General features: G+C 52.5%; 4 protein-coding genes across 4 annotated transcripts; 2 read left to right on the forward strand and 2 right to left on the reverse strand.

The window, feature by feature from the left end:
- Positions 1–7,108: 7,108 nt before the first annotated feature.
- On the forward strand, positions 7,109–8,981 carry Z520_05815 (uncharacterized protein; the record flags this gene model as incomplete). Its single annotated transcript, XM_016776318.1, has 3 exons — positions 7,109–7,685; positions 7,747–8,315; positions 8,370–8,981. 3 exons carry the CDS (start codon positions 7,109–7,111, stop codon positions 8,979–8,981), a joined length of 1,758 nt encoding a protein of 585 aa, XP_016632637.1.
- Positions 8,982–9,399: 418 nt separating this feature from the next.
- Positions 9,400–9,973, reverse strand: Z520_05816 (uncharacterized protein; the record flags this gene model as incomplete). Its single annotated transcript, XM_016776319.1, has 2 exons — positions 9,400–9,516; positions 9,608–9,973. The coding sequence occupies 2 exons, from the start codon at positions 9,971–9,973 to the stop codon at positions 9,400–9,402; spliced, it is 483 nt and encodes a 160-aa protein (XP_016632638.1).
- A 697-nt stretch (positions 9,974–10,670) lies between these two features.
- On the reverse strand, positions 10,671–11,588 carry Z520_05817 (uncharacterized protein; the record flags this gene model as incomplete). The annotated part of the gene is made up of 1 exon (XM_016776320.1): positions 10,671–11,588. One exon carries the CDS (start codon positions 11,586–11,588, stop codon positions 10,671–10,673), a length of 918 nt encoding a protein of 305 aa, XP_016632639.1.
- A 685-nt stretch (positions 11,589–12,273) lies between these two features.
- Z520_05818 (uncharacterized protein) lies at positions 12,274–13,434 on the forward strand (the record flags this gene model as incomplete). Its single annotated transcript, XM_016776321.1, has 1 exon — positions 12,274–13,434. One exon carries the CDS (start codon positions 12,274–12,276, stop codon positions 13,432–13,434), a length of 1,161 nt encoding a protein of 386 aa, XP_016632640.1.
- Between the last annotated feature and the right edge of the window lie 790 nt (positions 13,435–14,224).

Raw genomic sequence — 14,224 nt, forward strand, 5'->3', positions numbered from 1 at the left:
TGTAATGTAATAATGAGTATCAAGTACTATTTAGTGAATTCAACAGAGGCGTGCTACCCTTGGTTTTGATGGCTCGTTTATCTGCTGGAGCCAAGTAAGGTCCGTTGTGAGACGGCTGGTTGGATCGCGCTTTTCTTCGTGTATTCGGTTTCTCCTTCCTATCTCCTGGTGGAGTCTATCATCGAGGTCTTTCCTTGTTGTGGATGGTCATATATCTTTTGGGGGAAGGAGTCGTAGGAGACGTAGGAGAAGGAGGAAAGCTTTGTAGCCGGTATTGTTGCCATTACCTGCCGTCTAGAAGGTTATCTTTGATGACATTTTTTACCCTTTCGGCCATGTTCATGCAAGTTGCAGGGTAGGGATACAGCGACGAGTATCAATGTCATGAGAGTCACATTCCCCAAGCATTCTTGTGCATCGGTCGACATTGTCGTTTGGCCTGGACTCGGGCTTGCTTGTCGCTGCTGCTGCTGCTGCTGCTGCTGCTGCTGCTGCTGCTCGTCGAGATAGAACGAGTGTCTCTCTGTGATCACCGGCAGGGAGCGAGTAAAGCAAGCAGTCTCGCATTGCAACTCTTGACGCACCAAGGGAACTGGCTCCTCCAATTCCAAAAAATAAAAAGAATAAAGAATAAAGACAGCAGCTTTTTCGACATGGAGCCCCGACACAGCGAGACTTTCCCTCGATTTAGGACATCGAAATCTGCCATGGCTACCTAACGTCGTCAGTCTCGTACGTACCACGCCTCAGTGGAGGTTCCTCTTCATTTGGCACGGGCAGGCCCTTCTCAAGACGAAGACGCCAGGAAGGGAGGTCTATAAAGCGAGAAGCGATGGCAAAGGACATGGCTGTGGTTTACCGATCTTAACAAAGGGAAGCGGAAGCGGAAGCGGAAGCGAACAGAGGAGGATGGAGGCTTTCGTGAAAAGCGTGGTATTGTCATTAAGAGAGAGAATTCTCTTTGGATTATGCTCTGGTGTTCACATCCTCGAGCTTCTGTCCTCTTTGGTTCTTCAAGTTAGGACACTCACTCGGGGTATTCTGCTCTCTTTCCTCGAGCGTCTGTCCAGCCATCAACGTGGAACGTTCGGGTATGTGCTCTCTTTCCTTGTCTTGTCTGTTTGATCTCCTCTCAAAAGGAGCTCTCACTTTCCCGCTCCATGCCTCAATCAAAGGGTGATTAGGTGTCTCTTCCAGTCCGTGTCTTATTTTGGTGATCGATCAACTTTTGCCAAGTTGATTTCACTTTCAGGAGCCGGGATTGAGAACACCCTGAAGACACAGTCGTAGCGCCTTTGCCCTTTCTTCGGCGGTCTTCCTCTTCAGGGGGATCTAACAAACCGCCCATGTGTAACCATGTGGGGAGAGATGCATGAACGGCCAGGACGAAACGCGTGAGAGGAGTTGGCTCGTGTTTTCACAGCAGGCAAGGACTTCGGCGTCTCTGGTGGAAGTAGATCGCGATCGAGATTCAGGGGTCAGCAGGAAACAGTGGGAGATTGGATTTCAAGGCAAGTGCAGTCAGACGTTCGCTGAATTTCCACTGCGACCCCTTGATCGAGAAGAGCATGCTAGTGCCAGCGAACCCAAGCGGGCCATGATGGGAGAGGACGCAATGATTCAGGGGGATTTTTGAGCGATTATGCAGCTTGCTGGGGTAAACAGAGTTTTTGATAAGGCAAGGCAAGGGCACAACGCAGTAAACGCTTCCACGACGCAGGAGTAAGGAGTGGCGGTCATGCATCCCGCAAGGGAAGGTGACAGGAATTGTGGATGGGGTGGGAGTTGATACGGCAAGATTTGGAGGAGGAGGGACGACAAGCGAGCTTGCGGGAGCGTCGGTGGTCCCCCAGGAGCAGCAGAACTCCATCTTCTGAGAGAAAGCACCAATAACGCTCCACAACTGCCCGCATGGCAATCTTCACGACGCTGCCAGACCGTCCGCGAGATGGACCGAACCTTGCTCCGTCATAAGTTCACAAGACAGCCAGAGTTTCTGGAGAGCCTGTCCCTGAGTTCAGTAAGACCAGCGGTACAAGAGCGGGCCAGAGAGGCCCGAAACAAGGGCATGACATGGACTGATTGGTGACTTTGATAAAGGACCGTTAGAAGTCAGAGCGGGTAGAGCAATAATGGCGGTTGGATCGCGAGATATAGCGCCCATCGGACATGATTCCATTTTGCTTCTCCTCACATGAGTCGAAGCAACTGCATGGCCTCTCCTTCTGCGCGACGCCACTATGTCGAGGAGAATCATGGTTCGATGAAGCATTGGATGGCCACGTTTCTTGGAGGCGGGCTTTAAGCCCTGGGAATATTTCTTTGCAACTTTAGCTTCACAGGCGATGTGCTGCTCGAATCCCTGCAGGCCCAATCAGACCTCCAAGCGAAAGATTTGTAAGAAACTGAGGATGCTGCACAACTATTCGTCTCGCAGAAAGACACAAGAACTGTGAACTCGCGAAAGACAGAATGAATGTTCCACTTCCACAAAGAAGCAACCAAATGCTTGCCTTCTCGAAGGGGCCTATGAAGTAGGCTCTTTGCAATACCATTGGTGTACTGTAAGACTCGGAGAACTGCAATAATTTAGCTCAGTGGGGAGCCCGCCACTGTCAAAGCAAAGTCGGGGGTTCCTGCCCTCAAAGAAGTCCCTTCCGGAAAGCTGAGGCAGTGACGTGAGAGGCCGAGACAATGGAACTTCCCTGTGCGAGGCGAGAGGCTCAGATACATTCTCGAGCAAATAGATTGATAGAAGTGAGGATCAGCCCTAGCGCTTCTGAGAACTGGCTGCCTCAGGCATCCAATGAATTGTATCTTGGATCGATCACAAAAAAGAGGCTCTTCTCAAAAGCTTACCGTGGTGCTCTGATTGGTTCCAATGTCATTGCCCGAAGAGACTGGCATTAAAGCCGTTGATACTCGACCCATTTGATTCATCCAGATATTGTCCATTCGCAACGACAAACACCAACACCCACAACGCTCGGTGCCATTGTGGTGCCTATGTGGATTGTCCCGATAGTGGGTATCTCCAAATTTTTCTAGAAGACGATTCTGTATGATGATTGGGTTGGCTGAAATGGCGCTGCTCACTGTCCAACGACATTATTGGCTGTGAGTGCTTTGCCACAATAAGTTCCACCGGCACCAGAGTATGGTCCAAGAACCTGATACGTATTCTCGTCGACCACAGCATGGCGTACAACGCCGCTTCGGGCCGCTGAGCTTCCTGCGCCGGGTGGTGTGACATCTCTTCGCAGCGAGAGCATTTCCACGGCAGTTACATTGTCTTTCTTCGTTCCTGCACGGTCGCCGAAAGTACCTTCATCACGAAAATCTCTGTACGAGGTGTCCTACCCAGGAGCCCGAGAGATGATCATTTCCCTTTCCACAATTGCAGAGAAACACTGTCGGAGACTCCGACCTCGGGGTTTGATGATCGTATCCCGAATTAGCATGTCGTTTCGTGAAGGAAGAATGGGATGTATTTCGTATAGGCACGATGCCGAAATTGATTGTTCAGGATGCCGGACGCTGCTTAGCGCGAAACGCGTCCAACGCTAGCTAGAGACAAGTGGAAGGGCAACGTCGGCTTGGGCAGGGCATTGTGGATAGATCGGGAGAGCCAAATAGCGGGTGGCGAACGCAGGGGGTCCTGAAAGAATGAGTTCAACGGTTAGATCTGGGACAGGCCTTATGGAGATGGGGCAATGGTGCAAGGTTGATTAGCTCGAATCAGCATGACCAGTCGGAAAGCTGCCACAGCGTAAGAAAAGAGCCGAGGGGAGGGTGTCTCAGTCACCTCTTCGCCAGTCAATAGACGAGGGTGGACGACACAGGACCCTGTGGTTCTAATTATGGCATGGGCAGGGGCAAATGAAGAGATGGCAACGAGCGTCGGCGAAAAATTCCAGCTGCTCTTGTGCTAATTTGGCGTGTTCGACCGTCGACGACAGTGTGAGAAGCCTTCAGGCAGCAGAGACACGCTTGGGAAGCCCAATTGGGCACGTTTGTCGGCTGTGGTAGCGATCAGCGTCGCGAACGCAGGAAATGGAAGTGATAGTCAGTGATGAACAAGGGCGATGAAGAATGAGGTTGGAACAAGGACGCTTGTGGTGCCAAGACCATGACGCAGGGCCAGTGCCCGTGAAATAGATTTTCCGTTCCGCGAGGCTCTATACCCTTTACAGTAGCTCTAGCAGATGGGAATTGCACAACAATCGCATCTTCATTTCCTGTTCTCCATTCTTTTTTTTGCTTTGGGTCAAGCAAGGACCCTGTTCCGGAATCCTGGAGAACGAAGCTGCTCAGCCACAAACAAGGGTCCAGCCACTCACTAGGACCGTATCTTCGGATCTTCTCTTTATGACCCAAGACAAGTTCGTTAGTAGTGCTGTTCCCGCCACATGATCGACATCTGCCGAAGAGACGTCGTTGTTGCCACCCAACTTGGGCCCAGCAGTGACATTCAGACATCATGCCACGAACTCGGGCCAGAACTGATTGCGTTTTGACTTGGGACGGTCTGCGCAAGGTGATGATCAATTCTGACACGTTCCTGCATCGTTCTAACAATAGCAAGGCACGCCGTGCATAGTGATCGTCTGGGAATGATGCTATCCTTCCGTCATACTGTGGGTTGGGACAAACGAACGCAACTACTTGGGAAAAAAGAATTTTTCTCTGTCCAGAGTCATGGATTATACCTATGCCCGGCCCAAGAGCGGTGGATCCACGAGACTGTCACTGCCACATAACGCCCGTTGTTCTCTACACCCAGGGATCTGAGGAGATTTCCCGGTTAACGGCAGGGACTTGTCCCACAGTAATGGACGGCCCTACTTCGTAGCCGATCGCGTGAGCTTCAGAGCAGTTCCATGGACGAGCATGATCTGATCTGCATCCAAACAGCAGTCTCACATCTTAGGGTTTGCGGTGAATACAACGAGGCGTAAGATAAGCTCACTGTGGCACAGCTGTGGTGCAGCTTCGATAACGAAGATCACTTTCCTATGACGTTTTGAACCATTTGGAGTCGTTGTGGACTCCAAACCAGCCCGTCGCAGTTTTCGACATTGTCCACTCGCTCCCACTTGGAGGGGATCCAGATCGCCGCAGAAGCCGAGTAGTGGAGCAGAGACTCGCACCGTTTGGAATGTGGCTTGCCTCTTCTTTGGCGGTCCAGAACATCCCAGAGAGCTCAATCCAGGATTTGCTTGCGCCAACCTAAGCCCCAACCTCCGCACACTGCAGAAGAAACCAGCACCATGCAATTGTCAGCTGAAAGTCGCAGCGAAAGATTGCAATTGCTGACGGCTCCCGGCACTGACCTTGGCTGGAACCTCCTAGCTGTCCTAGACATGCAGGACCGCTGCCTTTCCGTCTCGTCGCCCCGTTCTGATGGGCACGCAATCACTACCGCAAACAGGCTTCACACTGTTTAGTGGGACCGTACCCGGGGTCTGTCCCTATTGCAATAAGCGATGGACAGGCCACTCACCTATCGAGCGAATTGCAGGCCACGAGGTATTGCTCTTCCGACTCTACTACCCCTGTTGAACGTTGCCACACATCCCACTAGGGGGTTCGTGGCTCAGCGGATCCCCCATACGGGTTCCTAGCACCCACTAGTATTTTTCCAGTCTGTTCTTTCGAGCTCCCCTTTCGCCTGCCAATACCATGCTCCGTCGTCTAGAGAGACGAACCAAGTAAACTGGAAAAATCCTTTTGGATCGTCCAGAGGCATGGGGGCCCTCCCTACCGGAAAGAAATGGGACAAGAATCCACACACGCCGACAATCTATCGCACTGATCCACTTGCCATGCTAACCTAACGGTACGAAGGACTCCTCCGTACCAGCGCTTCCAGCACTGCGGACCTCACAGGTTGGTACCCCCTTCGTGGTGTTGTTCTTTCTACGAACCTGAGCTAGGGGACGCCTTCCGGGTGGTAGCTGAGGGAAAGAGCATTCTTGTAAGCTGCTCCCCTGGGCCTGGGTCCAGATCAAGTGCCTTTCGCCAGGACTGGTTGTCGCGCGTTACCGCCGTCTCGCTCTATATCCACCCTTGTCCTTCACCGGTATCCAGTACCGCATATCTGTTCCGAGCCAATACGTGCTCTTGATCTCGACTGTTCCGCCCACCGTTGACGAGCCAGCGAATGCGCGCCCTGTCGCTACGCTGCCGGGTAAAAGGTCCTAGGAATATTCTACTTCTTGTGAAAGAACTATCGCTCCTCGGCATCCTCTCAGTCTCGGGAATCGCCATACCGTTGGTCGTCTTTTTCAGTCCTGATCATCTAAGCCCTCAACAAGGGCTCTATCCCCGCTATCCCCAATCATACCGTGGCCTGTTCTATTAGCCACCAGCTTCCAGTGGACCCCGAAGCCGTTGTCGAATTTTACTTGCTGTGTGCCAAAGGCTTGAGTAGAATGTGCGTCGCTATGGCCCCCCAGTCATTAACATCCACGCCGTCCAAGCCAGATATGAGACACGGTTGGATATGAATCCCCTTCTCACCAAAGCTCATCTTTTGCGAACCACCCCTCAGACCAATAGTTCTGACTCCTTCTCTGTCTAGCCCTGTGAAACATCCCAAGGACCCTTGTCAAGCACGTTCATTTCCAAATTTGGCGCCGAGTTGGCTGTTTCATTTCCTTTCTCGAACAGACGAACGAGTCAAAGGAATTCTCAACAGAATCCCTCTTAGGAACGAACGAGATCATTCGGAACCCTCCTGATCCGTGCTCAGCCTCCTGCTCGGTTCGAACAAGATCGACTTTGGCTTCAAGCTTAGGTATACCTATTTGAGGTACGCTCTTTTGGCGCTTAATCTGTTTTGTGTCTCACCATCCGGGCAATATGGACTGACCGATGGCTGTCTTTTGGGTACAGCACTACTATACACTTCCGATTATATTTGAGGACTTCGGTATGGGCGACGAGCCTCCGCTTCGACAAAATCCTAGATTGCGTGACTCCGACGAACATCTTTCAAGAGGTCAATAACTCCCCAGCTTGATGGTTGACTGGACTAACTTTGGCAGACCGCCCTCCACAAACTTCTCTGCCCGCCACAACCCCCTTATCGGGACAACCCGCAAATATGGAGTTTGAACCATATCCTCGACAACAGTTTCCTATTGCGAATTTTGCAAGCACGGCAGCGCTCGACATGTCGAGTGTTGCAGCAGCGTTGCCAGAGTACCAGATGCGCCAATTCCAACAATCACCATATACCCAACCTTACCAGCATTCTGCTTCCACCAACCCGTCAATGATGTACCAGTATCACCAGGGCGCGCACTTTGCAGGTCAGACTGCCGCTCATACCAACCCGTCTTTTGCTCAGCAGTACCCGTCGCAATATGGACAAGGCGCGCCTTCGCGACAGCAGCCGCAAGGAGCGGCTTATGCGCAGTTTCTCGGCAATCCAGGAGGTCCCGGGGGTCCTCAACCGTACCCAAATCAAGCGTTTGTGGTACAGCAGCCCATGATGCACAATCCCGGCGGGACAGCTCAACCTCACCAACATCCACAGTTTCCACAGCCCCATGGGACCGCCTATGTTGCGCCGTACGCCTCCAGATTGGCAAACGCCTATCCGCTACCACAACTGCGGCTCGACAACAGCCTTGCACAAGCTCAGACATCGAGCATCTATCCACAGTCAAGTTCTCAAGGTATGGAGAGTCTCACCGCTTTGAAGGTTCTGTGAGTGACTGACCCCTTTGATCTGCTCAGCAGTCAGGAGATCCAGCTCGAATTCGTCCTTGCAAACATCTGTGCTCAGAGGCCCGCCTAGGAAACCAAGGCAATCTGGCCATGCTCTTTGGGTCGGCAATTTGCCGCCTGCGACACACATAATTGACCTTAAAGATCATTTCGCAAGGGATGCGACAGAGGACATAGAAAGTGTCTTTCTGATCTCGAAGAGCAACTGTGCTTTTGTGAACTATAAGACCGAGGCTAGCTGCGCAGCTGCTATGGCTCGCTTCCACGACTCTAGGTTCCAAGGAGTGCGATTGGTTTGCCGATTACGACGTGGAAGTTCTTCGACGGCAACACCATCGCAAGCTGCGACCCAACAACCAACGACGTCTCCTGAAGCAGGAACCGAGGTCGATGGAGCGGCCAAGGAATCCACCATTGTTGACGGGACAATGTCAGCAGAACCAGAACCTATGGAGAAGGCCAAGGAGAGGTTCTTCGTGGTGAAAAGCTTGACGGTTGAGGATTTGGAACGCAGCGTTGTCAGCGGAATATGGGCAACGCAGGCCCACAATGAGGCTGTGTTGAACAATGCCTATCGAGTGAGTGTGCACATTACGGCCTACTGAGTTCCTTTGAAGGCTGACAGATATCAGACGGCAGAGAATGTTTACCTTGTCTTTTCAGCAAATAAGTCTGGCGAGTATTTTGGATACGCTCGGATGGAGTCGGCGATCGACGACGAGTCCGTCGCGAACATCGAATACCAACCACGACCAGAGGCGCGAGAACCCAGTCCCGCAGATCTGCCTTTGACCATACCAACACCTGCTACGGCGACCGCGCCCAAGGGACGAATTATTGATGACTCGGCTAGAGGTACAATCTTCTGGGAGGCAGACTCAGAGAGCAAAGAGAAAGAGGAGCAACATACAGACGATGAGGCCGGCAATGTTTCTGGAGAAGGTTATGAATCAACCAGTCCAGCCACGCCACAAACTTTTGGCAAACCCTTTCGGATCAAGTGGATGTCGACCGATCGTCTACCATTTTACAGGACGAGGGGCCTTCGTAACTCTCTGAATGCCAATCGCGAAGTGAAGATTGCGCGAGACGGTACAGAGATTGAACCTACAGTTGGCCGAAAGCTGGTCAATATGTTTCATCGCCCCCATGTGGCATCTGCAAGTCCTGGGGCTACTCGACCACCACCTCAACAACCTCATCCAGGGCCAATGGGTGGGTTCATGTACGGAAGGAGTTATTGATATCTTTTTTTTTTTCAGTGATTATTTGTGTTTTTACAAGATTCGTCATTGTGATGTTTCATGTTTGTACGACGACATGATGCGACGACAAGAAAAGCAAGGGTCAGAGCAACAATACGCGGTGCCGCCGGCGAGGCCGCTGACACAACATTCTTCTTTCTCATGCCTTTTTGTTTCCCACCGAGGAACAGAGAACACGATAACGAAGCTTGGCAGGCCGAGCCTTCTTTCAATTCATTTTGAACGGGGGATATTGGGTTGAAGAAAGGCTGATTTTGGAACGGGAAGAGAAGAAAGTAGAGGCGGTCGATGGATGACGGTGACGGACGGACACGCAGGACGGAAAACATACACAAGGCATGAAGGGGTCTTTCATTGACGGAGGTCGAGGATTGACAATGCTTATTAGATGGGAACATCATCGGCTTCTCGAGTCGAGTTCCTGGATCAATTCCACAAAGTCCTCATCGCCTGCTGCGGCCAATTTCCGGAACTCGTCCATGTTTGCTTTGAGCCACTCGTCTTCCTCGCCCACCTGGGTCATCACAGATTAACATGAGCCAAAGCCACAGCGGCAGAGGAAACAAGCGGGAGTGAAAAGATTGTTGGAGACTTCCGAGACTCACTTTCGGCCTGGCAATGCCACACTCGACAGCCGTGGTCAATGCCCCCAGTACCCACACTGTCCTCAGCCCCAGCTTCCCATCCTTTCCCACAATGTCCTGCCAGATCCTGATAATGTCCCGACAGTGCTCGTCGTACAGTTCTTTGGAACGTTGTTCGCCCGCCCTCGTGCGCAGGATGATGCGGTTGTAGACGGCTCTCCGGCCGTTGCGGAACACGACCTGCTTGCTAACGTCGGTGAATCGCACGTTGAGGAAGAACCGAGGCGTCTTGAAGCGCGACGAGTGTAGGTCGGTAAAGGCCACGGCGAGGGATTCTTGTTGGTCTGGCGTTAGGGGGATGACGTGTTCGACGTCGTAGAGAGGCATCGTTGATGGGGGTGTCGGCCTTGGTTTTTTTTTTTTTAATAGATGGGCTCTTATACCTGAGTGGGCTGGTTTGCTAGGAGGACACAAAAGACCTCTAGATACGCGGCAAGGCAGGGTTGACGGTATCGAGTCAAAACACATATACATGCACTACGACTAATCAATGATTTCGAGAAGTTCCCGGGGAGAGCGCCGATGCCGACCTGGCTTGCAACTGCCCATATTTTCCGGAATATATTTAGTCAGTCAATCTCTGCCCCTGGCTTAGCCAATTTCCTTCCCGCACGTCTCTCCTGTTTTCTGCTTCCTCGTTCATGAGCCAAGCTGTTTTTTAGAGGAGTGGGGGAACAATGAGGAAAAAATGTCGTACACTGGTCTCTGTAAGTTACTTTTCCTCGGCAAAAAGGTCAAGGCGGTTGTTCGAACTTGAGATCCCCAACTACCTGGGCAAACCCTTGGCTACAGAACGCTCTGTACGATGGCCAGGAACCCAACAGAAGGACAGAAGATGTTGTTGCAAAGTTATCGGTGATCATGACTACATCCTAACACGGTGTCGAATCGACCTCGAGGCCTCTGATCCGAAAAGTGCGAGAGAGGCTTGATCTTCTCTCTTTCCTGATCACGATCTCTGGCTGGGCTAACCCCCTTCTATATCACAAGCTCTGCATGCCTGCTTCTGCTGAGTGGCTAGCGGTCATTTGATGGCGTAGATCTGATATGAAGCCACCCATTCGTTGAAATCCACCTTCTTGCCGGCCTCGACATTTGTCGTGCAGCATGCCTCGATGCCATTCTTCTCGACGCAACAGGCGCTCTCTGAGCTTTTATCACAACAGCTCTTCGACTCCGTCTCTTCCATACAACAAGGTGCGGTGCCGTCCGCATCGTGATACACGTTCAAGTCTTTCTCAGTGTTGATGAAGGCAATACTCTCCTTTCGGAACCCGGCTTCCTCCATCCAACGCCGATATTCGTCGACCAAGCTGGCACCCGCCACGCAGCCTACTAGCAGCGCTGCGTCGTGGCGTACATGGTGTGGCATGGGCTTCTTGGCGAGAAGATCACTGATCGCGACTCGCCCGCCCGGCTGCAAGAGTCGGTGGATTTCTTTGAAGACAGTAGGCTTGTCCTCGTCGTGAACTAGGTTGATGACACAGTTACTGACTACCAGATCGATTGTGGAATCTCGCAGGGGAATGTCCGTAATTGGTGCTTGGATGAATTCGACAAGGCCTTCCGGCAGGTTCGCTTCCGCGGCGTTCTTCCTCGCCAACGTAACCATCGCCTCACTCCTGTCGATACCGTATATCTTGCCGCTCGGGGAGGGGCTCCCTGTCAACATCTGCTTCGCCGCGATAAGGCAGTCAAGACCACCTCCGGATCCGAGGTCTACCATATTCTCCGCAGGCTGAAGGTTCGCTGTCGCCAATGGGTTTCCGCATGAAAGGCCAAGGTTCGTTCCGGTGGGGAGAGATGCCAGATCCTCGGGCGAATAGCCAAAGGACGCTGCGATGCGAGTGCGTTGGGATGCCTGGGCTTCACCCTCGTTCGCATGAGAGGCGAACTCGGAATACTTGGTGTTGACAGCCTGATAGATTGTGGCGGCGTCCATGGTGGCTCTACGCTGAAGCTTGATGCAATATTGAAAGGGCTATACAAGGCAGGCTGGCACGGCGGACCACAGGAGCTCTCAAGAGTGTCACAGATTGCATTGCACAGCATTCCATTCGGGATTGTCATGCTCAGAATTTATGCACATAGCGGTGTGTCACGGCCCCTTAGCTATTGGCCTGCAATAAGGGGGAAGAAGCTGAACATGTCACAATCAGTCATCAAGCACCTGAACACGACCGGCGTGAAGCGGTAGGGACAAAACATTCAATCTCATGACAGGTAATGTTGCCTTAGGATAAGCGAGACAACGAGCTGGGGTCCATGGAGTTGTAGAGGCGGGCCATCGATTTGCCACTACCTACCTAGTAGTACTGGGAAGCCATGGGAACCTTGGAAGCCTCCAGCGGACGAATCAAGCGGCGCCGGTGACAGGATCTTGGCACCCCGCCGCTTTAGGCGTCTTTTCGCTACTCAAATGACGCAAAAATCACTTTGTGCCGCTGCAGCCCGCGAACGACAATTTCCCCCTCCAACCAGACCTGCTTCCAACACCTGTCCACGTACCGTTTTTGAGATTGACGCTGTAAAAGGAAGTTCTTTTGGCCGATTGATCCTGGAGTCTCGTCGTGACTATCCACGTGAGAGCGGAAACGCCCCGCGAATGAGATGATGAACTTTGAACAATGAATCCTTACACTCCGCCCGAGACAGGAACCCAAGGATCCTTATCCCGGCAAAACTCCAGTTTCCCATCCATGTCAATGAGTCCTTCTTCGCGGCCAGTACTGCCAATGGAGGTCCCCCACGCCAAACGCAACACAATCAACCAGAGGCGTTGCCGCGCCCGACGGCAGGTGTACATTGAAGACCTCGAGCGCCGGATACGCGCTTACGAGGCTCAAGGCGTGCAAGCTACTACGGAAGTGCAGACAGCAGCACGGAAGGTCGCGGAGGAGAATCGCGCCTTGAGAGAGGAGGTCAATGCTTTACGGGGGCAGAACGAGGCTTTGCAGAGGGCATTGGCAGCGTGTTCCGGTGGCCTGCAATCGAAGGAGAACAAGCTGGACGGCAGTTCCTCCACGGACGGACGAAAGAAGATCAGACGGGTCGGCCCAACGAAGAAGAGCCGCGCGTTTGATGGCAAGGCATTTGCGCAGGGCCCTTCCTTCACGATCTTCAGAGAACCATCTCATCAGGATCCTGAAACAGACGCGACCAACATCCAAATGGGTGTTCCGTCGACTCCCACATCTTCTTCTCGCCTCCCACCGATGCTCACGTCCGGACCGGCTCCAAAAACATTCACTTTGCATGATATCGCAGCAGCCGACGGCCAAGAAGAACGTATCTGGCGTCCAACCGTCGAAGAAGAGGACGAAACTTCGGCTTTCATACCTTCGCCTCCACCATCGACTTTTACCACTTCGGACCCTGAAGACCTGTCGGCAACAGCACACCATCCCTACTCACCTCCACCGCCCGCCGTCTCTTCCTTCCAATCCAGGTCAAAAATCTGCCAGCCCGTCAGCACTGCCAACAGCACGCCCTGTCTCGAAGCCGCCCTCATCATCGCCAGCATGCGCGGAGTCCCCTCCGACGACATTACAGTGGAAACAGAAATCCTGCCCGAACTCGGTTGCTCCGGCCCCCTCTCGCGGCCGAGATGCATATCGCCCGAGGATTGTAGGGGACACGGCCACGGCCACGGATACAGCCAGCGCCCCAGATCGGGGAATAGCACTAGTGCCATCATTATCGACGACAGAAATAGGGGAGAACTGGAAATTTCTACGTGCGCGGTCGACAATGGGAGATTATTTGGCATTCTCGCGCGGGACGGGTGAAAGCACCTCGAAGGAGAATGGCAAAATAAGAGAGACAGGGAGGACAGGATGTCTTCTCGTGGAAATTGTCTCCTGCAAGTTCTGGCTGGTGCAGAGACGGAAATAGAGGCATTCCAAGGGAAAGCAGTATGATCCATACATGCACGCCCAGAAAGAAACAAAGGATATGCCAAGAAATGTGTGTGTGAGAGAGAGAGAGATGAGAAATGATGGATGTAAAGCCAACAAGGCCACGATCACGATAATCTACCTATGACCAAACCACCAATGCATTTTAGTGACTTTACATGTACCTACGTATCCCGCGGGAAGGGGGTAAGGGTGTTTCGTTATATTTAGCTTCCCTTCCTCACAGCCCTCCTTTTCTGTTTCAGCCTCGCATGTCTAGCCCTTTCGCAGCCCCGTCTTGCCGACTGTGTTGGGTCCTTTCCTGGCTGCGTACTTACCTAGGTACCTAGGCACCTACCTAGTTAGTTAGGTAGTTGTAGTTCTGATCCCGAATCCGTTCGGACATGGCCTTGATATGGGAGGAAGGGGAGCAAGGACCCCGAGCTCCATAGTGTCGAGGTCCAGAGTTAATTAAGGCACACAATACGTCGTAACACATCCGTTCCAGAGGCCGGACCTGCTACATTCAAAAAGCTGGCTTCTGGCTTCTGGCGTGTGACCCTGAGCCGACTTTGCCGATCACATACCTAGCATGTACGCTGTCATCTGGCTGGATTTGTCGTCACTCGTCTATCGAGTCCGTCGCTTCAAATTTCCCCGTCATTGGAGTTAGCACCCTACA

Source organism: Fonsecaea multimorphosa (genome assembly GCF_000836435.1).
Source record: "Fonsecaea multimorphosa CBS 102226 unplaced genomic scaffold supercont1.10, whole genome shotgun sequence".
Classification (NCBI taxonomy): Eukaryota; Fungi; Ascomycota; class Eurotiomycetes; order Chaetothyriales; family Herpotrichiellaceae; genus Fonsecaea; species Fonsecaea multimorphosa.